General features: G+C 45.5%; 1 protein-coding gene across 1 annotated transcript in view; it reads left to right on the top strand.

The window, feature by feature from the left end:
* The window catches only part of Frem1 (FRAS1 related extracellular matrix 1), a 126,119-nt gene that overhangs the window by 76,489 nt on the left and 23,874 nt on the right, over positions 1-25,756 (top strand). The window contains exons 24-27 of the mRNA XM_075946037.1: positions 9,369-9,780; positions 14,206-14,407; positions 15,366-15,510; positions 23,496-23,625. Coding sequence (XP_075802152.1) covers positions 9,369-9,780; positions 14,206-14,407; positions 15,366-15,510; positions 23,496-23,625 — 889 coding nt within the window. The remainder of the gene's footprint in view (positions 1-9,368; positions 9,781-14,205; positions 14,408-15,365; positions 15,511-23,495; positions 23,626-25,756) is intronic.

Here is a 25,756-nt window from a genome sequence, read left to right as displayed (position 1 = left end):
CCCAGGAAGCCTCCTGTCTCTGTCCCCGGCACTGGATAACCAGAGCAGGCCAGTACACCCAACATTTGTTATGTGGCTTCTAGGACTCAAGTTTAAGTTTGCTTTCAGACCAAACCTTTGCTAGCTGATGCACCTCTCCTGCCCACTCTGACTCTTTAAAGATGTCCTAAAACAGAAAGAGAATTATTTAATGGAGCGATATCTTTACTGAATCTGTGTTTCAGCATTGCTGGGCATGAATGAAACCGTTCGAAGGGAGAGCTTGCTCACCTAGCTGGCTCTTGTGTTTAAGTGCCACGTTGCCATGGTGAAAATAGAGGCTAAGAGTCATGTATTGCCTTTGTGACTAACAGCTCCATGGGCTTCATCAAGTTACCCAACCACTTGTATTGTTGCCCCTTCCATGGGCCTGAATAGTGATCATTGTACCTGCCAAACAGGGTCATGGCGAGGCCCGAAGGAACTAGGCATGTGATGTGTGTACAACAACATCTGGCGTATAGGAACACCTGGGCGAGCACTGCCTGCTGTTGTTGTACCGGTGTTGCTGTTGTTATTTAGTATGTTCTTCCCACAGCCACAGTCTCACCTTCCGTCTTTGCAGCAGCAAGCAGGATTATGGAGGACTGTGGAAGGTTCAGGGAGGACTGGTGCTTGCTCCTTCTCTCTTTGCTAAGGGAAGTGGGTGCTCCTTGGTCTAATGCATGCCTATTAGAACCAGGGCTTTTGATTTTAGACGGATTTCTGGACCTTCTTGCTTTTCTCCATTCCTGTGTCTCTAGTCAGTGCCCACAGGACTGTCAGCTCCAGACATTAGTGGCTGGCAGAGGAAGCAGGGAGCTGCTTTGGGGAACCAGTGAGTGAATGCACACAGATGTAGGGAAGTGAGGGCCAGGTGATAAGATGGCAAAACCTAAGCCCAAGTCCCTTACTTAAGGACTAGTGATCCTATGAAATGCTTAACTCCTATCAGCAAAAGTAACCTTAGCTGGCCTTTTAAAGCTAGTTCCCCTAGAATTATCTTCTTCCTTTAGCTCAGCAGGGAGTTACCTGGGAGCAAAATCCAAGTTCTTGGGCCTGTGCTAGTTTGGGTAATTTCAATCCCCGCTGTAATCTGTCTTTGAAAGCCCTTCAAGAATCTGATGCCTCACGACCAGCATCCTTGAGCTGGCCTACTTCGCTACTATGAGTATGTTCTGAAGGTCTGTGAGGATTTCCAGAAGCCATCCCAGACCCTGCTGGAGACAAAGAGAAGAGGGGCTGGTTCCAAAGGGCCCTGGGGTCCTCACCTCAGTGTGCTAATTGGACTTCACTTTGTTTTGCTTCTTGACATTCTGTTTCCTACATGGGTTTTGTACACTGGGTTTCTTGGAAGGTTTTGGTCAGCAGAAATCAGGGGCCTGATTGTCTAGAGCCAGGGACTGGGTCTTAGGTGGTGCAAAGGTGTGAAACTGTGGGGGTTGCTGGAGGAAGAAGCCGCATGGAAACCAAGGACTTGAGAATGAGAAGCTGGCCTGCTGGCTCACTCACTCCTCAGAGTGCTTCCCAGGGAGGTCAAGGATTGGTGTGGCTGTGCCCTAAGAGCTCTGCATGCTTAGGTTCCTCTCTTTAACAAAGAATACAAGCCTCGGTATCTGTGCCCTTGAGGAACATCTACCCAAGATTTAAAAAATTGTTTCCTTGTATCTATTTTTGTAGCACTTATGGAATTGAGACTTTTAATATGCAAGTATTTCTAGCTTTTGAGTTAAAAAGTTTCTTTCTAAATACATTTACTTAAATAAAAAACAGTTAAGCAAAAACAAACAAACAAATAGAGCGAAACAGCAAATTCTGAGAGTAAAGGTAGTACAGGCTTGTGGGCTTCACCAAGATGGCCTTTGAGTGTCTTGGGATTAGAAAACAGGGCTTCAGGGAGAACACAGGGGCCAGAAGTGTTCATGTTTTCCAGCACCTTCATTTACCTGTGGGGATGCTCCTCTTGTCTGAACACCCACATCGCCTGGGGCTGGGGCCAGACACCCCCAGTCTCTCTGTCTCCCAGGCCTCCAACCATCATCTTGAGAATAATGTGCTTCTTACCAGTTTGTGCACAAAATCCTAACGTTCCAAGAGGCAAAGGAAGTCACCCAGTTGACAATAACAATCACGCATCAGAACTCACTGGGGGGGCTGAGAGTTTATTTCAAATGAAGTATTCTTTGCGCTGTACCTTTCTTGTGTCAAAAATTTGTGGAGACTCTGTTTGTGCAAAGGAAGCCCCTCCATGTGTCGCTCTGATCTGGGGCCAGCAGTTTTACATATTTATAATGGAGGAGCCTCGCATCTGCCCAAGATCCACATTTTAATCTTGTCATTTTGCTCACCCAATCGCAGGCTGCCGTGTTGTTTGTCAGGTGGCTCGGAACCAAAGCTGAGTGCCTGTTTTAATGAAAGTGTGATCATGGCGCTTTTTAAAAATTAAATATATGCAACCAATCTAATCACCTAAATTTATGTTGCTCGCTGTTAAATTTGGCAAGGAATTTGGCTGGGTAAAAGGGATGAATTCTATGGTAGGAGAATGTTTCCCCTTTCTCTTTTTAATGTAAGATGTGGCAGCCTTAATTAAATAGGGCTTAATGGTTGGATTTTACCTTCTGCAAAAATATTTTGTGAATCATAAATTTCCCCTGCATTGTTTGGTGCTGCTGGCCTGGAAGAGAGATTTGGCAGCCCACGCTAGGACAGATGACATGGAGCGATTAGCAAGCTGACTTCAGCTGCTGGCGGCTGGGTCCTGAAAGAACATGTTAATGTCCTCCATTTTGACATGCCGGCTGGACTTTTTTTTTTTTTTCCTGAGGAGCTGGCGCTATTTATGATTCCATTTTTATCTTTTAAATGCCATGACAGATGGCAGATTCTTCAGCCAACTCCATTGCCAGGAAATGCAGGAAGCTTGACAGCATTGTGGTAATGGTAAAATCAGACCAGGCAGACACCCCCAGATGAATCCGAAGTCATTCCCCAAATTTCACGAGGATACTGGTCATTCTGGCAGTGTCTTTTCCCCGGGAGGCGGGTACCAAGGGAAATCAAACAAAATGGACCTGCAGAAGGAGCTAATATTGCCATACGGCCAGTTTTCTAACCTCGGGATGGACGCTGTTGACTCACAGAATGTGTTTGCAGGGCTTTAAGGGAGGCCTGGGCGAGACTCTCTGCTAGCCTTTTGCAGGCGAAAACTGTGTTGACCTTGTTCGATTGCTGTGCTGGTTTCGCTCTGATGGGAATCCAAGCAGAACCGCTCACTCTGTCTCTCACCTTGGCGATGCATCCCCGCCAGTGCGGGGCGTCCATCATTATTCACAAAAGTGGAATGATGTATTTGACTCAGTCATGTCTGGAAATTGCATCCTTTTTCACCCCTGACTTATTAGCTTTAGGTCAATGCAGACAGCTGCTTCGGTGGCCCAGCTGGGAGCACTGGCCTCAGTAAATGTATTTCTTACTCCTCCATGGTCCCCTAGCCTGCTCACCCTCATTCCCATCTGTCAGATGGCGCATTGCCTGTTCCCCAGGTGGTCAGATTCCCCGGCATCAGGAGGGGAGGTGTGAGAGGACAGTTCCAGTGTCCTCACAGAGGTCATGGCTGGCCTTGACACTGAGCTTTGAAAACCTGTCTTCAGAAGACGTTTTTTCAGAACCCGGTCTCCAGTCAAATATTAAAAATGGCCACCTCAGAGGAGCCAGTGACTCACCACGCACGTCTCACGCTGAATCTTGTTGCTTCCAATGGTTTCACCTTTTCTTTTTGCTGCCTTCTTCCTTTTTCGCTACTATTTAACAGCCCTTTAATGGGACACGAACTCTACGAGCAGTGGTAATATTGAGACTGCGTACCACAAAGCTGAGGATATGGCTCAGCTGGTACAAAAGGTAGCTCTGCGGGTGTGAGGAGCTGACTAAAAGTCCAGTACAATGGCGCACATCCGTAATCCCAGCGCTGAGGAGGTAGAGTCAGGCAGATCCCTGGAGCTCACGCTCTGCCCACTGTTGCTAAATTCATGAGCTCCAGATTCAGTAAAAGACCTTACCTTAAAAAAGAAAAAAAGTGTAGCGAGAAATCGAAGAAGACACCCAGTGTCACTCTGGGCATCCACATGCATGTACGTGTGAATACACATGTCCCCACATGTAAGTAACACACCCACAGGGACACACACACACATGGAATAAAATTTAAGAAAATTAGGAGTCTGGATGCCTTTTGGCCTAGATTATTGTTATTGTTATTGGTGCGAAGTTATTGATGACTAAGTTAAATACCTCAGAAAGCACACTTGATGCTGAGATATGGTAGGGGAATAGAGAGTCATTTCACCTCAGAAAGGGGGCGGGAAGAATGAAGGGGTGAGCATATTTCAGAGGAGTAAAGAGGGAAAGAGGCCTTGGGTACACAGAGAGTGCGTCTTGCTTTTTTCCCCGTCCACTTTGGGCCATTGGATGGAACTAGAAGAGAGGAGCATTGCTGAAGTAATGGGCAAGCAGAGAATGCAGTCCTGTGAGAAGCTTCGTCAGAGAGGCGGAGCTCAGCACTCAACACCTCAGAGCGCTTCTCCCTTGACCTTTGGAGCTCTCAGCAAAAAAGTCCAAAGAATGCACAGAAATTTTCCTAAGTGTACTTGTTTCTCATCAAAATTATTTGATAATACTTCATGTTTAACCAAGGAAGATTTCCAATTCCTAGAGAATTTATGAATCAAAGGTCCGTATTTACCAAGAAAATACAATTACTGTTTTTTTGACGTATAATTCTCAGAGCAATTCAGGGTCTTTTTTCAAACTGTATACACTGGTGTGCCAAGGAAAATGACATTCTTTATAAACTTAGATTGGAGGAATAAGAAATTTTTACTTGATTTCATTTAGCTATTTTAACTTAGGTTGCTTATTCTATGGGTCATATCTTATTTTCCTTGTAGCCAATCTCTTCCCATACCAGTGACTAGCTAAATAAAAAGCTCAAAATCCTTAGCCTCCCCCAAACCTGAGAGCTACAGTAACATCTAGCCTGGCAATAAGTGTCCATGGGCAACAGTGGCACAGATGTTATGGGAGTAGCCAGTTGCTTTCTGATTGGATTTAAGTTCCAATCCACCAGAGTACAATTAATGGAGCTCCAAATGACGGCCCCAAATCATGCCTGGCTAGGTCATCGGCCCTAGGGGAAAACCTGCTACAATTATTCTGCTTCATGGACAGAGTCATAAACCACCCACTGAGGTCTCACCTTATTATTGATCGCTGGTTTAAACTCCCGCAGAAAGCACATTTTGTGTGTAATCCGTTAGGGAACAGAGAGCCATTTCGCTTGTGGCAGAATGGACAGCTAGAGAGCTCCCCGCCACACCCCAAACAGATGGTGATTAACACAGACCCGCAACCAGTCAATCGTGGGCAATAAAAGACCGTGGAGTGCTCAGTTCCAAACAGGACATTGACGTCATCCCTCTCCCCTATGGCTCGGGCCGCATCGTCACAGACTGGTGCAGGACGATGGTCGCGGAAGACCGTGGTGACAACGGAATTTGCTGGGCCCGGCACAGAGGGACTCCCAGCAGATGTGACTATGTGCACTAGACCAAACCAGTCAGAATACCAGGATGGTTGGGGAGGGGCTCAAGAAGTCCCACCCCTTGCTAAGGAGCCATCCGGAGTTGATGGCTGCTGAAGGAGAGACAGTCACTTTTTGTCGCAGCTGTTGGCTCTAAGAGGCTACCCATTCTCTCATCGACTGTCCTACATCCAGGTACCACTGAGTGAACTCAGCTTAAGAAGAGCACATGAAGTTGGGAGAGAAAAGTAGTGGAGGAATAGAGGGAAAATTAGAGGAGGGGGAAGGGTTGATTCGATCAAAACACATTCTAGGCCTTTTAGCATCACCTTCAAAGCAAAATCTGTGCTCAGCCAAACCTGTCTCCCTGGGCTTTCTGCTAAGTATACTTCCTCCTCCTGCCCCACTCAGTCCTTTGCCCCAGGAAGACTGGTTTTGCAGCCTGCTTTCAGGTTCCTTCTTAGTCAAGAATAGAGGCTCTACCCTCGGATAGATACTGAAGCCCAAGAGTCAGTCCATGGAGGATAAAGAATTTCCTAGTCAAATATGTCAGGCTTGTAAAATAAATGCCATGCTTTCTCTAGTTGAAACGAAGAGATTTTTATGATTTAATGTCAGATTCCAGAGACATACATTATTAGAAATGTCTGCACCAGTACGTTAACACTCCATACTTTTACCTCGGTGGAGCATGCATCCTGCATATACTTCAGCGGATGCTAAGAGGTTACTTTCAGTAGCTCTCAGTACCTTCGTTCCTTTGGTCTGGGGTAAATTTGTCATTCTCATTTTGCAGTAGTGAATTTCTGACTTTTTGGAGTTTTAATATTGTGTCTTATTTACATAAGTTTGTAGTCTCCTTTCTCTGCAAACACCATGACCAGATGCACTTTAGACGAAGAAAGGACTTATTTGACTTGTACTCATAATTGAGGGAAGTCAGAACAGAAACCCAATCAAGAGTATGAAGCAGAAACCAAGTGTGGTTGCTACTTCCTTTACTGGCTCGCTCTCAGAGACTCAAGCTTAGCTGTCTTTATTATACAGCCTAGGATCACATGCACAGGGAATGATGCTGCCCACAGTGGGCTACACCCTCCTACATCAATTTATAATCAAGTTGCTCCCCCCCAAACATGCTCACAGGCCAACCTGGTCTGGACAGTCCCTCAATGGAGACTCCCTTCTTGGGTGATTTTAGGCCATGTCAAGTAGACAGTGAAAGCTAACTAGTATAGTTCTTGCTATTCTTAAATTTCTTTAAAGTAGAAATAGTATGTTGAAATGTTATCAGAATCCAATGTTGATATGTGCCTGGCTGCAGGGAGTAGAATAACCTTAGTGATTGCTGGAAGGCAAACACTTACTCTAGCTTGTGAGAGCAGACATTGTAAGAGAACGCATGTCATTTTAACTTGCTTTTCAAAGTTGGCCACTGTACTTACGGACTTACAACTCTTTCTTTTTTGTGGGGGGAGTTTGGGAGGGGTTGGTTTTTTGAGGCAGGGTTTCTCTGTATAGCTTTAGCTGTCCTGAAACTCTGTAGATCAGGCTGGCCTCGAACTCACAGAGATCTGCCTGCCTCTGCTTCCTGAGTGCTGGGATTAAAGGTGTCCACCACCACCACCTGGCAGTACCTCAACTCTTGATTTGTTGTGTGTGGGCTGTTGAGCTACTGACTTAAAGCTATGAGAGCAGTGTGTGTGGAATCAACACCCTGGGCCAGCGCTGCCTCCAGCTTCCTGTCTGTGCCCTCCACTGCGTGTCTACACTTCCTGTCTGCGCCCTCCATTGCGTGTCTACACTTCCTGTCTGTGCCCTCCACCGCGTGTCTACACTTCCTGTCTGCGCCCTCCACCGCGTGTCTACACTTCCTGTTTGCGCCCTCCACTGCGTGTCTACACTTCCTGTCTGCGCCCTCCACTGCGTGTCTACACTTCCTGTCTGCGCCCTCCACTGCGTGTCTACACTTCCTGTCTGTGCCCTCCACCGCGTGTCTACACTTCCTGTCTGCGCCCTCCACTGCGTGTCTACACTTCCTGTCTGCGCCCTCCACTGCGTGTCTACACTTCCTGTCTGTGCCCTCCACCGCGTGTCTACACTTCCTGTCTGTGCCCTCCACCGCGTGTCTACACTTCCTGTCTGTGCCCTCCACCGCGTGTCTACACTTCCTGTCTGTGCCCTCCACTGCGTGTCTACACTTCCTGTCTGCGCCCTCCACTGCGTGTCTACACTTCCTGTCTGCGCCCTCCACTGCGTGTCTACACTTCCTGTCTGTGCCTTCCACTGCGTGTCTACACTTCCTGTCTGCGCCCTCCACTGCGTGTCTACACTTCCTGTCTGCGCCCTCCACCGCGTGTCTACACTTCCTGTCTGCGCCCTCCACCGCGTGTCTACACTTCCTGTCTGCGCCCTCCACTGCGTGTCTACACTTCCTGTCTGCGCCCTCCACTGTGTGTCTTCTCTGAAGGGAAAGGATCCTTGTCTATCATCAACCCTACCCACCTCAAATGAAGCAGGTGCAGAAAAACATGTGTAGACTCTTGGAGGTTAGAGCATCATATGATGCCATGTTGTTGAGTAGCATCTGGTGTGACTTTGTCTTACAAAGGCATAATAAGAAGGCCCGGCAAGGAGCCTGGGCTATAATATGACATGGCTGAATAATGTGGTCTATTTTTACAAATGTCACCATTAGCTAGGCCCTGGTGGTGCATGAGGAGATGAAGGCAGGGGGATTCAAAGTTTAAGGCCCGACTAAGCTACATAGTGAGTTCAAGGCCAGTCTGGGCAAGTTAGTGAGACTATGTCTCAAAACAGTTAAAAAACAACAACAACAACAAAAAAAAAGGTTTGGCTCAGTCAGTAAGAAAAGTGCTCATAGTACAAGCTGGAGGCTCCGAGTAAAGAAAGCCAGAACCTTTCAGTGCTGGATGCAGTAATGTACATCTGTAATCCCAGCATTCCTGTGGGAAGATGGGAGATAGAGACAGAAGTCTCCCTGGGAACTTGGGGGTGGGGCCGCTGGCCTGGCATACAGAGCTGCAAATAACAGACTTTGTTTCAAATAGAGTGGAAGGCATAACCTGACGCTGATATGGAGATTGTCTGTTGGCTTCACGTGTGTGCTGTGGTATGCATGCATACACACACACACATGGGGTGGGAGAAGGAGAAGGAGAGAGGCAGGCAGACAGAGATAGAGACATTTCTTTTTTACAGAAATAAAAAAGATGTTTGGGAATGTAACACAGGGGTGGAGTGCCAATCTAATACATGTAAATCTCTGGGTTAAATACCCAGTACCAGAAAAAAAAACCATGAAAATATATACATTAGAAAGAATTATTCTATCCAGTATCTCATTATACTGGGGGTTCAGTGATTAGTCTTTAAAGTTAAGCTTTCTACATTCCATGAAAAAATATTACAAAATTAAAAGTAATGAATATATCCTAGCTACTCAGATAATCATACAAAGGCAGGAAATCCCTTTTAGGACAAAAGATTGCACCGAGCTTGCCTGCTTCATATAGGAGGGATGTCAGTGGTATTGGGGAAATACTCCTGACTGTAGAACGGTCAGCTTGTATGTTACCCAGCAACTGGTTCAATAACAGGCAGGTATTCGTCTGAAAGCCCGCCTTGTCTTTTCCTTCGGGTCCCAGTGCAGCGTGTCCTTTAGTAAAGGTGTGTATGTTATCGTTTCATTCCAGTCGTTGGTGCCACAAGAGCCCATGCTGAAGGCTGCCTTGCCTCTCTTTGCCAGATTTACCATCAGCAACGGACTGCAGACCCAGCAGGGGGTATTTGAGATCACACTGGAGACTGTGGACAGGGCCTTGCCTGTGGTGACCAGGAACAAGGGGCTGAGGCTGGCAGAAGGGACGATGGGCCTCCTGTCCACTGAGCACCTCCAGCTGACCGACCCTGACACCCCTCCAGACAGCCTAACCTTCCTTCTGGTCCAGCTCCCCCGCCACGGGTACCTCTACCTGAAGGGGAAAGTCCTTCACCATAACTTTACCCAGCAAGATGTGGACAGCAGGGATGTGGCCTATCAGCACTCCGGAGGCGGCTCCCAGGCTGACGGCTTCACTTTCCTGGCCACAGACAGGAAGAACCAAGGCTTCGTTGTGGATGGGAAGGTGCGGAAACAGCCTGTTCTCTTCACCATCCAGGCAAGTATGGCTGGCATGTAGTTTGTGCCAGAGATAAGGAGAGAGACGTTTCGGGGAGTGGTATTTCCTTGCCTCCATACCCCTGGCAGTGAGACCCAGCCTTCAGCACGCTGGGCCATCAGTATGACTGTTAGGGACTGACCTCAAAAATTGGTGGAAGGGCAGGAAGGAAGGAAAGCATGGGCCTTAGAGTCCGGCAGACATAGGTTTGAGTTGCCCTTTTGCCATTTGTTATCTGGAAAACAGACAATGAACTCTTCAGTGCCCCCCTTCTTAGTTATTGGTCCATTGCTGAGATGCGGCACTGGGATCAAGGCAGCTTATGGAAGAAAGCATTTGATTAGGGGCTTGCTTACAGTTTCAGAGGCTTAGCCCATGGCCTTCATGGCAGGGAGCATGGCCCCAGGCAGGCAGGGCACTAGAGTGGCAGCTGAAAACAGACCTCCTGACTCACAAGCCCAAGACAGAGAGAGTGAGGCTTGACCTGGTGTGGACTTTTGAAACCCGAAAGTCCACCCTTTCAACAAAGGCATGCCTCCTAATGCTTCCTAAATAACAGTCTATCAACTAGGGAACAAACATTCAAATACATGTGCCTATGGAGCCATCCTTATTCAAACGACCACACCTCCGAATCTTTGAGAAGTCTGCCTGCAAAATTGTGGGGACAATTAGACAAGATTCGGTACCCAAGGCACTCACACACTGCCTGAAACATTTAAGGTACATACTAGACATTCATAGCTATAACTACATCATTAAGGAGTCTGCCTAGTCAGGCGTCTTATCCACTGGCATTTTAAGGATCTTCAAATAAACATGTAAATGTGGAAGCCTACAAGGCTGCATGAGAATCCCCCAGGAGCTGATGATGGTCTTAACCGTAGCAGCAGATACAAACATTTTCCCCCTTTTAATTCCTAGACAGTTTCCTGCACCTCTATAATGCATCTTAATTTTTCCTTCCCCATTCTCTCTTTTTATCACCCTCCCCTGCCCACTGCCCTCCCCATCAACGCCCCCCCCCATCTTCTTTCTGTATGTGACCCACTAAGTTTAAATTGGGGCACGGGGAACTTACTAACAGTTACACCGCAGAAAACAAGGTCCTCTCTCTCCCCCAGCAGCTATTAACTGTCAATGGACCCTCCGGGAGTGGTGTTGCCTTGTGCTCCCTCCCCTACCCAAGATGAAATGTACTTGGGCCCAGTCTTGTGCAGATAACCAGCTGCCCTGTGTTCGTGGGTGCTGAGGCCCTGTCGTGTCTAGATGTCTTTTTTATAGTACAGCTCCCCGTCCTCTAGCGCCTACAATGCTTTACAGCCGAGACAAGAACTTTTTTAAAATTGTTATCTAAAGATCAGGCCTACTTTGCATAAATCTCATTTGAGTCTCATAAACATTTTGTGGTAAGCTTTATTGTCTGCATTTTATACGTGAAGAAACTAAATATCAGAAGTTAAATAATTTGATCAAAGACATCCAGTCTGTTGGATTCCAAGTTCTGTGTCCTTCCTCTGGCTCTACACTGCCACGTTTGTTGACTCTCAATTATTCTTGGAGGGAAGAGTGTTTTTCGTCTTTTAGTCAAAACACATCAAGTGTGTTCTGGCTCTCAGAACTCTTAAATCTACTCTTCTTGGATGGAGTTCACCCTGTTCCACACGCTTCAACCAACAGCAACAAAGACGCGGTTTTGTCTCTACTTCAAGATATTCTCTGACTAGTGAGATGATCATATTTTTCTCCTTCCTCTTTTGGCCTCTGATAGGATTCCCCGGAGAAATGTCTGTGTGTGTGTTTGTTGTGTATAGAATCCATATATCTGTGTAGATAGACAATACAGATTGATAGAGTGATAGAAAGTGTGTGTGTATGTGTGTGCATTGTGTACAGCATCCATATATTTGTGTAGATAGACCACACAGATTGATAGAATGTGGTAGAAAGTGTGTGTGTTGAGTACAGCATCCATGTATCTGTGTAGATAGACCATACAGATTAATAGAGTGTGACAGAAAGTGTGTGTGTGTGTGTGTGTGTGTGTGTGAAGACAGGTACACAAGCAGAAATTGATTTAGGAATTGCCTCGTGCTATTACAGGCCCTGGCGTGCTCAGGATACGTTGTGCAAGCAAACCAGTAGACCCGCAGCTAAGTCTGTAGGCTTGAATCTTTAAGGAGTGGAGCGACGAAGCTCTCATTTCTTTAGGGGAACCCCAACCTTTTCTCTCCAGCCTGGCGACGGACTGGGTAAGGCTCACCCAGTGGACATTACCAAGTCTTTTGAGCTAAACAGTGACCAGCACACTCTTCACTAGACCATCTAGGCCTACAGCCTAGAACACTTGGCTCAGGATTAACCTGCAGGGTCTCCGGGTGTGGCTGAGTCTTTGGCACTGTGAATGCTGAGGAAATGGGATGAGTCAGGGACACTGGGAAGAGGGTGTCGATGTCACTGGCACACAGACACTGCAGTGTCACTGGAAAAGACTTGTGGGTTCATTTTCTGAAAGTTCCCAAGAGTTACCAATTCGACCCGCAGACCCAGCTGCTTCCTGTACTTCAGAGATGGAAATGAAGGTGGAGTAGAGAGAATGTGCTAGAACTGAAGAGGATCTCTTCAGGACAGTGCTCCTTGAAGAACAAAGCTGTCCTAAGAGTCTGTTCCCTCTCTGAAGTTGTGGAAGCTGTCTGCTGGGTGTGGTAAAGCGTGGTTTTCATCACAAAGGCAAGCTGTCCATTGCGATAGCAAACAAACATTGTGCTAAACACTTAAGGGAAAGTCTAAGATTTTTGTTCCCAGATTTCCTTGACCCCCAGTCCCTTAGAGCAGAGGGGTCAAGAAGATGTTTATGATGCTTCTGGCCCTGCCAGCAATGTCAGTGTCCTACTTCCAAGAACTATTTTGTCAGTATTTATTGACTGTCATATATATACACTGACCCATATACATGACCCAAACATGGGTCAATGGGTTCTGTGTGGGTATATGAGTAACTGAGGGGAAATCTTCTGGATGTAAAAAGTAAAAATAAATGAATAATTGAAGGGTGTACTTGGCTGATACCAAAAGGCACACATGCAAAATCGGCGTCCTCCTGGGAAGGGGTCAAGGCTATGTGGAGGTGAAAGAACCTGCCGTTGCTTTCTATGGGACTGACATGTCTGGGAGAATTTTCATTACATCCAACTCCAGTTATCATACGACAGAGCAGAGCCTTCCTTATAAATAAAATGTCTTCTTTCCTGTAACATTTTAAAACCTTCTGGTATACCAAGTCAAACACCTGCTTTTGTAGAAGCAAAATGTTTAATATACCTGAGCACACAGGTATGGCCAGAGGCATAACAGGGAACCAAAGCTAGACAGGGATACGTTTTCAAAAGCATTGATCACAACAGACATTTATAACTTTTATAATACTTGGGCTTATAAGAGAAATATAACATCAAAAATAAAAACAACAATTTTACATTGCCTCGTTTTCTGGAGGATCCTAATACAGTGTAGTATATTTTCATTTTTCCTCCTCCACACTGCCGTGGCTGGAGAGCTTCTCTCCCTAGGTGACCATCAGGACACTTACCCCTCACATCCTGCCACACCCCAAAGTGCTGAAAGTCCCAGCACACAATTTGCAGATCCAAATCCATTAAGGTATTTTTATAGTCAATTAGAACAAATCCAGAAAACATAAATACACCTTTTTTTTGCAAGCATATGTGTGTGGTGGTGTGTGTGTGTGCATGCATGTTTATAAATGCAGAAGCATGTTTGTATCCTCCTGGGTGCAGCATGTCCATCCCGCGTCTAGAGGCTGACTTCGGCTGTCTTCCTTGACCACTCTGTTTTACAAAGATGGACCTTGCCAATTCACCCAGTCTGGCTAGGTAGCTTGCCCTCGGGGTTCCATCTCTGCCACAGCCTTACTTGTCCATCTGCCACCCTCAAAAATCTAGTACACCTGTTGAGTCATGTGGTCTTCAGCGTCAGTAAAACAACCCATAGTCTAAAGATAGTCATATTCGTGGTTTTTGTCGTAAACAATTTCCATTTCTCTATTCAACACTTTCGCCATTTGGACAAAAACATGTGCAAAACACAAACAAAATGAGAGAGAGAGACAGACAGACAGACACACACACACAGAGACAGAGAGAGCGAGACAGAGAGGTGCGTTGCAAGGCAGATACAGTATGTTCCATCATCAAGCTAATAGTGTAAAGGGAGTCAGACACCAGACAAATTGCAAAGCTGGGTGAAGGTGGAAATCAAGCCTCTGCTCTAGTCTTTGGATTATTAGGACGGTGAACAAAGCAGGCTCAACAGATGACCACATTCTGTGAGCTGAGGACTTCGCCATGTTGAAGCCTGTGCAGCATGGGGAAAGAAGTCCTTGAACAATGTCTCCCTATGACTCAGGTGGACCAACTGGACAAAGCAGCACCCCGGATCACACGCCTGCACTCCCCTTCTCAAGTGGGGCTCTTAAAAAATGGCTGTTACGGCATTTACATCACCTCCCATGTGCTGAAGGCGTCGGACCCCGACACAGAGGATGACCAGATCATTTTTAAGATTTTAAGGGGCCCACTGCACGGACGTCTGGAGAACACGACCACAGGTACACTCCATCCTAATCCCTGTTTTTAAACTGCCAGTTGCTTCCAGGGCTAGAGAGTAACTCAATTAAGTGCAAGTCCATTTGGTGAGTGTTTCCCAGGACTTGCTGATAGACTCGGTTTCTAAATCAATATAGTTGCTAATGGGGACTTGAAGCTGCGCCTTCTCCATTCATCTCCCTAAGAAGAACCGAGTCCCAGCCCACAGAAGCTCAAATGTTCACCATTTTGTTGCTGCTTATTTTCACTTGTTTTTCAGTTTGTTTTATATTCAGAACACAGTGCCAGGGTCAGATTGATATTGGAGGCTAATTTCTTTCTTCTACTATGAATCTTAAATGATAAAATCTCCTTTAAAAAAAATCTGTTTTTTTTTCCCCTAATGGTTTTGCTAGATTGCCTATTATTTCTGCTTGAGGAAGGCAGTGAGCACAATACCTCACTAATTGGGATAGCACGGAGGTGACAGGCTTTATTCATTTCCGATTTCCTTTCTTTCTAGTTTAGTACTGTAAGGCAAATATCTCTGAAGCAAAGCAAATTTAAAGATGAATTTGAATCCATTGCTTTGAATTTTAATAAAGTTGCAATAATGTTGATTTCTTTTCAAAATAGACTTTTGCCATTTTGTTTTGAAACAAGGTCTCAGTAGCCCAGGCTGACCTTGATCTTGGTATGTAGCTGAGGATGACCTTGAACTTCTGATCATTCTTCCTCTCAGTGTGTCACCTGCGGGATTTTAGGTGTTTCCCTGCTTGTTAGGCAAGCACTCTAACCAACTTAGCTACATCTCCAGTCCTGCACTATTCCTTAAAGTTGTCTTTCAAAACAAAACAAAACAAAGACAAAAAGCCAACAACAACAACAACAACAACAAAAAACACAGCTGGGTGGTTTTATCAGTTCTTAAGTGATGTCTGATTCAATTATCCGTGAGATTCATTTATTTCTTGCTTGTAGGTGAATTTATCCATGAGCGATTTAGCCAGAAGGACTTAAGCAGCAAGACCATTCTTTACATCATAAACCCATCTCTGCAAGTGAATTCAGATATCCTGGATTTTCAGATCATGGACCCTGCAGGGAACACTGCCACCCCTCAAAGGTAACTTCAATTATTCATTGGATCTACATGTCGTGTTTAGAATGTATCCCACTAAGAAAGTTAAATAATCTTTTCCGAACCAGGCATAACAGGGGAAGTTGACGGACTATTTCATATGCTCGTGCAATTTATTTTGGAGAAAGGATCTCTGTTGTCTTATTGCTAGATGATGGAAAAGCCGGTAGCTTTCCAGATCTGAAAGACTGTAAAAGGTTCAGTGACCAGTGTCTTTTATTCCTTGCCTGTCAATGAACCCCCTTTCACACCCTGGGAAGTTGTTCTTGGAGGGCTTTCAGGCCTGAGCTCGAAGACCGTGTGTACATGCGGCAGCCAGAGGTCACTCTAGGACCGTGTTAGTCACCACTGGCTCACGAGCTATGGGGTGGGTGGGGGTGGAATGAAATAGAAAGGAGCAGCCAGATGTATTCTCTTACAGAAGGGAAAGAAAACACAGCGGTGTCCGTGCATGCGAACAGGCCCTATAGGCGAGAAGATAGTGGGAACAAAAGGAGACTTGAGTGGGTCCTGAGCGGTGCTCAGAAACAGAAATAGATGTGGTGCAGAAAGCTCAGCATCACAGGGACAAATCGGCATATTAACGAGATTAACAGAGCAGAGTGACTGCAGTGTCTGCGCCTCCTTTCCAGATGCTGCTCGGGCATAGACCTTTAATAATTTACTGGCTGGCAGATGGTCATAGTGAAGGCCCAGCCGTCCATTTCTTGCGCTGCGATAGTTTTCCTTATTTACTGCCTTTCCCAGACAGCCCAAAGAGAAGTTACTCATTCCTTCTAACTTTTGCGTTTGCCGTATCAGAGGCATATAAAATAGTATAAATGAGCACATCTCTACCCTGCTCCCTCTATGACGAAATGTGGACGGGAAGAGAAGCCTCGTGAGGAAATATCTCAGTACCAGTTTCTCTTTCCCCAACCTGCTATGTAGTTTCACCATCCGCCAGCAGAGGGTGCTATAGTCGTTGTTAGCAAAACTGGCATCCTGTAGTTGAAATCTGACCCTGCCTCCATTCGCCTAGGTCCATAAACTAACCCATTAGACTTTGGTTCTATGGCTGCCACACGCCAGGCTCACAACACTGGGAGTTAGAAAGCAGGTAAGAGCAAGAAAGAGCAGGCACCTTAAAACCCGTAGATTATTAGCTAAAAGAAATGCTCCGCACCGGTTAAACACCCTCCCCTTAGGAACTGATTCCTGGGGGGCACAGTCTAAAGAATGAATAGCAATGACTTGCTTTTTCAAACAAATATCTTTATTTTCAAGAAAAAAATTTTTAAACTTACGTCCTAAAAATGTTAAGGAATTGACTTCACTCAGCTTTAAAGACTTCTTAAAAATTGTTCTACGGAAACGCATAGTATTGGTCAGACTCGCCCCTGAGCTAGCGCAAACCTTTGGTCCTGCACATGCCAGCATGGTATGGGTGACGCATGTCCCCGGCGATGACACTGTTTCCTCGCGCACACACCCTCTTCACGCCTTTTTGTTGGCAAGGACATCACTTAGTGAAAATGCTTTATGTTTTTGGGTAACCATGAAAGTTACTAAGAAAGTCACAGAAAGTTTACATCATGTAGCCAGCAGCGTTCTCGCTTATGCTGAGACTATTTTAGATTGGCGTGTCTGCCTCCACAGAGATCACTTCTCGTAGGCCCATGCTGGAGATGTTCCTATCGCCTCGAAATGGCTAGAACCCGTGAAGAAAAAACTGCCTGCAGACAGCTAATACAAAAATAACTCAGAGTTGGTTCCAACATGCTTTATGTTGTTTTCTTTCGAGTGGGCGGGGAAGTAGAAATTGCTCAGCATTTATCTCCGCAGTGGAGTGGGGTAGTTAAGCCCTGGTAGATCCCCCACCCCGAAACTAAGCACACAGTTTTCTGGTGACAAAGGAAGGTGGCACAACTCAGAGGTTGTTGTTTAGGCCTGATCCCCCCGAGTTCATTCCTGGGACCCAACTCTCAAGAGTTGTCTTCTGATCTCTGCAAAAGGGCGGTGGCATTTCTGTGCCTGTACACACACACACACACACACACACACACACACACACACACACACAGAGAGAGAGAGAGAGACAGAGAGACACAGAGAGAGACTTTTTAAAAAAGACAAAACATTCTAAATATTGATTTGTCTTCATAAAGCTGCCGGCAAGGGCTTTCTTACAATAGAAATCATAGGCATTTGGATGTCATTATTTTTAGCTCTATTTGATGATACCCATTTAATCCCCAAAACCATGCATAGTTGGGTCCCATCATAATCTAGAATTTGCAGGCACGGAACCAGGCTTCTGCAGAAGCTTCTGTGGGAGCTGGGGTTCAGTCCTCATTAGCTCAGGTAACCTGCAACCCTGCTCTGTTCCCCTCGCCCTTCTTAAAGCTGGCTAAGCCCTTCTTTTCCTGTAGGCATTGCCAATCTAAGCTGCAAGGAAGAAGGGATACTTACCCATCAAGGACCTTAAGTTTACCTGCTTTTTTGTGAAAATATGAATAACAGTCAGCCTTGGTGTGGCCTCCATTCCTAATGCCCCGGGGATTATAGTATAGAGAGTTATACTTTGGACATGGAATGGAGCAGGTCTGCCCTGTGGTCCCACCACTTAGTGAACGTTCACAACAGCTTTCTGATCTGCACAATGGGGAAAACTACAATTGCTTTAGTTAAATGAGGCCCGACATATGGAAGAGTCTTGTAAGTTCTTAGCAAATGCATCCTGCCGTCCTTCCCGCCAGTGTTAATTCCCCTGCGTATTTATGTTAGGTCCGCTGACTGTTGAAGAAGTACCCTGAAATGTTTGGTGGGTTAAAGCCTGTCTCTCACTGGATATTGATTTTAGGGTGACTCACAAAGCCAACAGTCCATATGGTTATTCACAACGAGCTAAATGCTGTGTTTTGCTATTGCATTTTCAGTCCTGAAGTATCGATAGATGTTTTATATCATCATACATAGAAAAATTTGAGATTTATCAATTTACTAGCAGGTAGCTAGTTGGTGAGTGTGTTTAATAATGTCACACCAAAATCCATCAAGCCAATCATGGGATTGGGAGTCTGTGAGAGATGGCTCAGTATGCGGTGCATTTTACCCTAACAGGCTGCAGAGCCGCCTCTCCTCCCTTTCCTCCTGCATCCGGGTAAGTGCAGGGGATAATGTGTCATGGAATGCATTTGGAAGACCCTGTCATACATAGAAGTGATTTTATAGCACGGAGCAACCACAGATGTTTGTCTTGAGATTTAGATTTGGTTAGGTGCCTAAATTCTAGGCGACATGTTAGGTGTTTCAAACACAATCCTCCAAAGATGATAAGGAAATTAGACTCAGAGCATTAAAGTCATTTATCTCCAAGCTGGTGGAAGAGTGGATGCTGAATGTGAACCCTGACCTCCAGGTCTCAGGAAGCTCATCTCTTATTGGCTCTGGCCTTGGTATGACTCACCCACAAGCTTGCTCTGTTCCCTGTTCTAGTTGACTGTCCAAGTGAACTATAGAACCTGAGCAAAGTACACAGTGCCCGGAGCACTCATTGGAAACTCATTGTAGACCAGAAAATGAAGCCAACTTACACCAATGTAATTTTCTTAGTACATGTTCCATGTGGACCTCTTTATTATGCACCCCTCCAAAAAATAATAAAAGAAAGAGAAAAAGAATTCAACTTCAAAAGAATAGTTGGTCCCCATGGGCCTTCTCATTCGGTGGCTCCTCTGAGCATGGGTTCTTGTCCTCTTTGGCAACTGCACCCAGCTCTTCTGTTTAAGTCTTGGCCTCAGAAGAGAAAAGTCAAAAGAAATGTAAAAGGAAAGGAATTTCTATCGGGCAAACTTTAAACAATTTAAACAGCATTTATGAAACACCTTGTAGGGGGAGAGGTTGGAGCCATTCGCTCACTGATGCCTGCACGTCGTCGTCCACAGCCCAGCGTTAACATGTTTATCCCCAGTCCAAAGTGGAGGAAAGCCCAGAGGGAGGGAAAGAAAATGGCACTTATTAAGCACCCACTGTGTGCAGGTGCCTTGCACACATTAACTAGTTTTCGTTTTAATGATCTGACTTGAGCGCTGCTCTTCTCATTTGACGATAATGAAAACTGAAGCCTATGGAGACCGAGGAGCTGACCGCATTCCCACACTAATGAACGGTTGCAAGGCGTGGCTCCGATGTGCTGTTTTTCTCCGCTCTCTTTGCCGCCTCTCGGCTAACCGCGCCCTTCTAACAGGAGAGAATGAAAACCTGGAAACACAGGTGTTCAGAGTATGAGGTTAGCGGGCGTAATAGCATCATCTCTGTGTTGATAAACCTTAGGTAGAATGCTTAGAAAAAAATACCTTTTAGCATAATTTTCTGAAGCCATACGCTACCTGGTTATAAGCGATGTGGTTATAAGCGAAGATCTAGTTGTAGGAATAACGACTTAATCATCATCTCAGCTTCTACGAAACCTTTTTACGGAGAAGCTGGCCATACTTAATGAGCACTCGTGGTTGTTCACTGAACTCCTTTGAAGTATGACTTGTCTTTAGAAGTGAGGAAACTGAGGCAAGGAGAGGCCAATGCCCTCTTATTAACCTAGATTGATGTCCTAGATCCCGAACTAATGTCCTAGCCCTGAGTGTCTCTTTCAGTTTCGTGTCCCTTCGTAAACATGAATCAAATAGATACAAAATAAAATACAGAAAGCACAGATTTGTTTTAAAATTGTAAAACAGACTCTCTCAGCGTCCACACTCTCGGTGTGTAGGGAAACGTAATTCTCTTTATAGGCCAGTGTCCTGTGCACAGCTGCTCAGCAGCAGCCCTGGGCTCCACCCACCAAGTGCCCAGACCACCCCTCTGCCACTGTGACAGCCAGCACTGTCTCCAGATGTGCCCAGTGTTGCGAGCTACAATATACCTCAGAGAATATAGACATGCCTGGGTCAGAAACCACGCTTTGCGGCTGAACAATTCTGTTGGCGCTATCTTTCTCTCTAACGAGGTCAGAAGAACTGCCAAGGAGAAGAGTAAGTTGGGATTATAAGAACATGTGAGAATTTTCTGGCCCAGGATTCTTTTCAAGGTGAATGAAAGACACCGACGATGCCGGGAAAGGAATTTCTGGCCGTCTCTGAGCTCGGGAAACAGTCCAGTGAGCAGCGGGTCATTGTTGAGTATTCTGTGACACTTTGTGTCTTCCACACTCTGCTAGTGAGTGTTGTACCTAAGGAAGCAAAGGCTGTCCCCATGGAGCATGCTTAGTGCCACATAAACTAACACTTATACATTAAAACACAAGTCAGGATAAAGCAATCGAAGGAAATTAGACTTTGGCAAAGAAACTGCCATGTTAAATGAGGTGTCCAAAGACCTTTTCTTGTGTCTGACTGCTTCAGGTCACTTGGTGGTAGAGGGACCAGAAGCTTCAAGGCATGTGATCCAGTTTCAGGGGCTTCTGTTTCCAAAAGTGGTTGTTGGAGACCGAAATTTAGCTTCCATTTGGAATCAGCTACTCTGCTGTGCTGAGTGTCTGCAGAGTGGGAGCTCTCAGCTGAAGGTGTCCTTCCTCCCAGGGGACACTTGCAAAGTCTGGAGATAGTTTGGGTGGCTGTGACCATGGGAAAAGCGTGAAAAAGTAGTCGACGATATCCACTGTGTAAAGATTGAAGGGGATGCTAGACCTTTCAGACTCCAGGCTGCCACCCCGACTTAAAAAACCTGAATGCTGGGCGTGGGTGGCGCACACCTTTGATCCTAGCACTCTGGAGGCAGAGGCAGGAAGATCTCTGCAAGTTCGAGGCCAGCCTGGTCTACAGAAAGAGTTCCAGGATAGCGAGGGCTACACAGAGAAACCCTGTCTTGAAAAACAAAACCAAACCAAAAACTAAATAAAAACAAAACAAAAAAACCCACACCACCTGACTCTAAGGTCCACAGTGTTTGGTGGAGAAGTACTGACCAGGGCTCCTGCCGATTGGCTTGAGAAGCTCATCTGACGTGTTTCACCACTTTGCTAACCTTCATTTTTGACCATAGAACACACTTCACTCAATGGTCATAACAGGGCCCATTAGATGTGAGGACATCAACCCAACCTGTCTGCACAATAACTACACACACAGAACTTCCAGATTGTTCTTATGGGCTCCTGCATCCTAGTGTCCACCTAAGCTACCCTCATATGGATTCTTACAGGGCAAACTGATTGGTTATATCTTTTCTCTCTTTTACAGGTGTTCGCATAGAGTTTAACACTAGGAGCTTTGCAAGAACATTACTATAAAAACAAACAAACAAACAAACAAATATCCACATTCTGAAAATAAATTGCATATACCCTGAGGGTATAGAAGGCTCTCCTTTAAAATTTTTTTTTCCTGGAAAATCTGTAGCCTGGGTTAAGTTTCGTGGCTTTTCAAAAGATTATTTATTATTTATAGTGAATAGCTTTAAGAAAAACAGACAGAACATTGTTTGGTGATAGTCTTAACCCACAGGCATCAAGCTACTTCAGAATATGCATCCAGTAGACACATAATACACACATCTAAATACAGAGGCCCTCTGTGGTCTGGAGTAAACAGTCCTCTAAATTATCCCCTTCTTGATCTAGATCAGCTATCAAATTGCATTTAGTGTTGGGCCTTGAGGTCATGTGGGTCTGCCCAGTGGCAATGATTCCTCCTGACAATGGTTAGTTAGCATCAGCAATGGGTGGATCTGCAGAACTCAGTTTTGGAATTCAGTGTAGCTCAAATCCATCTGCAAATACTGGCTTCTCAGTTATCCCTCTCCTTCTCCCTGAATTACTTTTTTGCTTTCTTGTTTACCTGGGTCCTTTAGGAATTCCTTGTAACATGTCATTGGCTATTATTTTATTACTCTTAAGCATAGCTTTCTTTTATTTCTTGATCTATTTCATGCTAGTCTTAAATTCGGTTGCATCAAATACCAGCAAATGAACCAACGTTTTAAATATAATGATACTTTTTTCAAGTGATTTTTATGAAATATAGGATGCAGGAGCAATGCTTCATAGTTATCAAATAAGCACACTACGTGTACAACACACACATGTCTTACCTTGAGCCCCTGTGGTAAGTCTATGCTGCAGTGTCGCACCGACCCTCACCTGTCATCCTTAAGGAAGAACCAGTGCCACTGAGTTTGTTTGTTGGTGAACTTTGTATGACGTGACGGTGACCTGTGACCCCTGCAAGGGGATAAACTAGTTGTTGAAACTTCCTGGCCTTAGTCTTTCTTTCTTTTTAAGTTCTGTAGATGGTAACCATTAGATATGACATTTTCCATCAAGGGTCAGATTTATTCATGATATATCAGGAATGTTTATGAATCACATTCAGCTGTATATAGTTTGCCCCCTGTGTCCTAGGGGTTTTGCAGATATAACCAGTCATAATTCAAAATAATTTATTAAAGAATTATGTCATTCTGAATGCACATAGACCCTTTTTCTTGTCATCTGAACAATTTAGTAGATCAGCTATTTTCCCCGTTGTTACCCTGTAGTGTGAGTCATCTAGAGATGAGGTAAGGTAGACAGAGGGATGTGTGCCTGCTCTGTGACTGTCAGCACCAGCCATGGGTTCTCAACCTATTCTTTGGTGGACACTGGGAGAAGACCAGGCTTGCACCCACAGTGCACACGCTCACATCTGAGCCTCTGCCTAGTCACTAACAACCACGGGACTTTTGGAAATCTTCTAATCTTATGTATTTCATTGAAAAAACACTTTCTCTATTCCCCCCCAAGGTCATTATAAGGTGATCAAATAAGATAACACAAATGTTAGTCATGAACCAACACTCCAGATAAGTGTGAGCAATTTCCGTCGTTGACATGGGTTACCCAAACGCCTTTGCTGCCTTGATGGTACTCAGTGTTCTGTCTCCCATCTAGCCGATACTGAGGGACGTTCTTATGGGTAGCTTCTGATCACTGTTTCTCTTTTCTTCATGCACAGCTTGGAGCTGAAGTGGTCTTTTATTGAATGGTTCCAGACTGAATACGAGGTCTGTGAGAATGTGGGCTTGTTACCCTTGGAAGTTACCAGAAGGGGCTATTCCATGGATTCTGCCTTTGTGGGCATAGAGGTAACAACTCTAAAATGCAAATTGTCGAGATGGAGCTTAATGTTGTTGGTTAGTACCTTTGATGATTTCTTAGAAAAACTCCAAATTGCCAAGGAAACCAAATTGCAGGGGTAGCCCTATGTGCTGGGGAGGAGTCCAAGGACACAACGTCTTTGTCCCCCAGCCCTTCAGTGAATTCCTAAACAGTTTTTCAGATCTGCTTTTGGTTTTGAAATCTGTCTCTTTCTACACACCCTTTAGCTTTCCAAGTTTGATTTCACAGAGAGTCGGGTATCCTGCTTAGTGGGTCTGTGTTACACTCCACCTTGAAAGGTGTCTACAGCTTCTGTGTGGTGACTAAGACCAGTACCAGACACCAGTTGTCCTCTGTGAATAGAATAGGATCACTGTCCCTGCCTCAATGGACAAGGTGAAACAGGAGACGTAAGCCTGCCCTGAGATGTATCCACGCCGTGCAGAAGCTGACGGGCACTTTGGGACAGTCTTCCGAAGTATAAGAGCCTTCCCTTTGTCACTTCTGGCCAGATTTGCTGTCCTTCCTATACAGTGGAGCACAGGTGTGGCTCGCAGAGTTGAAGGAGCTTGAGATGGTCCTTTCGGAGAGGCCTGAAGAGCTAGTTCATCCACTTCAGTGGAGAACAGGAGAGACTCCGATGTACTCTGACGAGATGAGCCCCCGGGCAAGAGGGAATTTCTGACAGTCCTAGTTATAAAGAGTTAAGAGGCCTCCAAACCCTGACCACACCCAGACTCACTGTGTTTCTTTCTAGTGGATATAGGTCTCTGTCTCCTGGACCTGCTGGTGTTATATCATCAGAGGAGAAAAGTTGGCATTTCCCATAATTCCAGGAAAGGGCTATGGGGGAAAAAAGAGAATTAGCCCACTGTAACTTTTGAACAGTCTCCTAGGCCTTCCCAGAAATTGTCACATATTTGAGTGATGCATTTAGGTCTATGGTCTATGTTACATCTCGACATGTAAAAAAAAAAAACCTACATGGAACCTTAGTCTACGTAAGTTGTATGCGCCCGACAGCTAAGTGTGCAGGCCGTCACTAAGGACAGTCCCTGAGGCTTTGGGGACATCTCCATATCAAGTATAACCTGCCACTTTGCATAAGCTCTTATGAGTTCTTGACTGAGAAGAGAGAGAAGATGTTCTTTGCCCTGTGCTGTTTGCCTTCTTTGGATTGTCCCCCTTCACCCGACCTGTCTTTCCAAACACCTTGCCTCAGACATGCTTTTGCGACCTAGGATTCTGTAAGCGCAGTGGTGGTAAACACTGGGTAATTGCATGTGTGAGACCCATGCAGACTAATGTAACCTCCAGCATATGGTGCATGCAGGTGTACAATGGGCTGCCCTTTCCCAGCAAAACTGGTGCAGGGGGAGCCTTGGCATTGCAGACAAAGAGCAAATGGAAGAAGCCTAGGAGGTAATCCCTTCTTCAGCAAGATGTTTCTAGACAGAATGATTAACCTATTAGCATCTTGGTTGGAAAGAGGAACATTGAGACCCCAGGAATGGGCATTTTAGAACTTCAAGTTGGGTACTTCATTCCTTTTGCTGTCTTGACCATCTTCAACATCTTTTTTTTTTTTATTGATAAAAGGAGAATAAAAAAAAAATTTCCACCTCCTCCGAGCCTCCCATTTCCCTCCCCCTCCTCCCACTCTTCTCCCCCTCCTCCCACCCTTCTCCCCCTCCCCCCACTCCTCTCCCCCTCCCTCTCCAGTCCAAAGAGCAGTCAGGGTTCCCTGCCCAGTGGTAAGTCCTAGGTCTTCCCCCCTCCGTCCATATCAAGGAAGGTGAACATCCAAACTGGCTAGGCTCCCACAAAGCCAGCACATTACGTAGGATCAAAACCCCATACCATTGTCCTTGGCGTCTCATCAGCCCTCATTGTTTGCCATGTTCAGAGAGTCCAGTTTTATCCCATGCTATTTTGGTAACAGTCCAGCTGGCCTTGGTGAGCTCCCAGTAGATCAGCTCCACTGTCTCAGTGGGTGGGTGCACCCCTCGTGGTCCCGACTTCTTTGCTCATGTTCTCCCTCCTTCTGCTCCTCATTGGGACCTTGGGATCTCAGTCCATTGCTCCAGTGTCAACATCTTAAAAATATGCAAAATTAGC

This window comes from Microtus pennsylvanicus, chromosome 13 (genome assembly GCF_037038515.1).
Source record: "Microtus pennsylvanicus isolate mMicPen1 chromosome 13, mMicPen1.hap1, whole genome shotgun sequence".
Classification (NCBI taxonomy): Eukaryota; Metazoa; Chordata; class Mammalia; order Rodentia; family Cricetidae; genus Microtus; species Microtus pennsylvanicus.
This window is presented reverse-complemented; position numbering and strand designations above follow the sequence as displayed.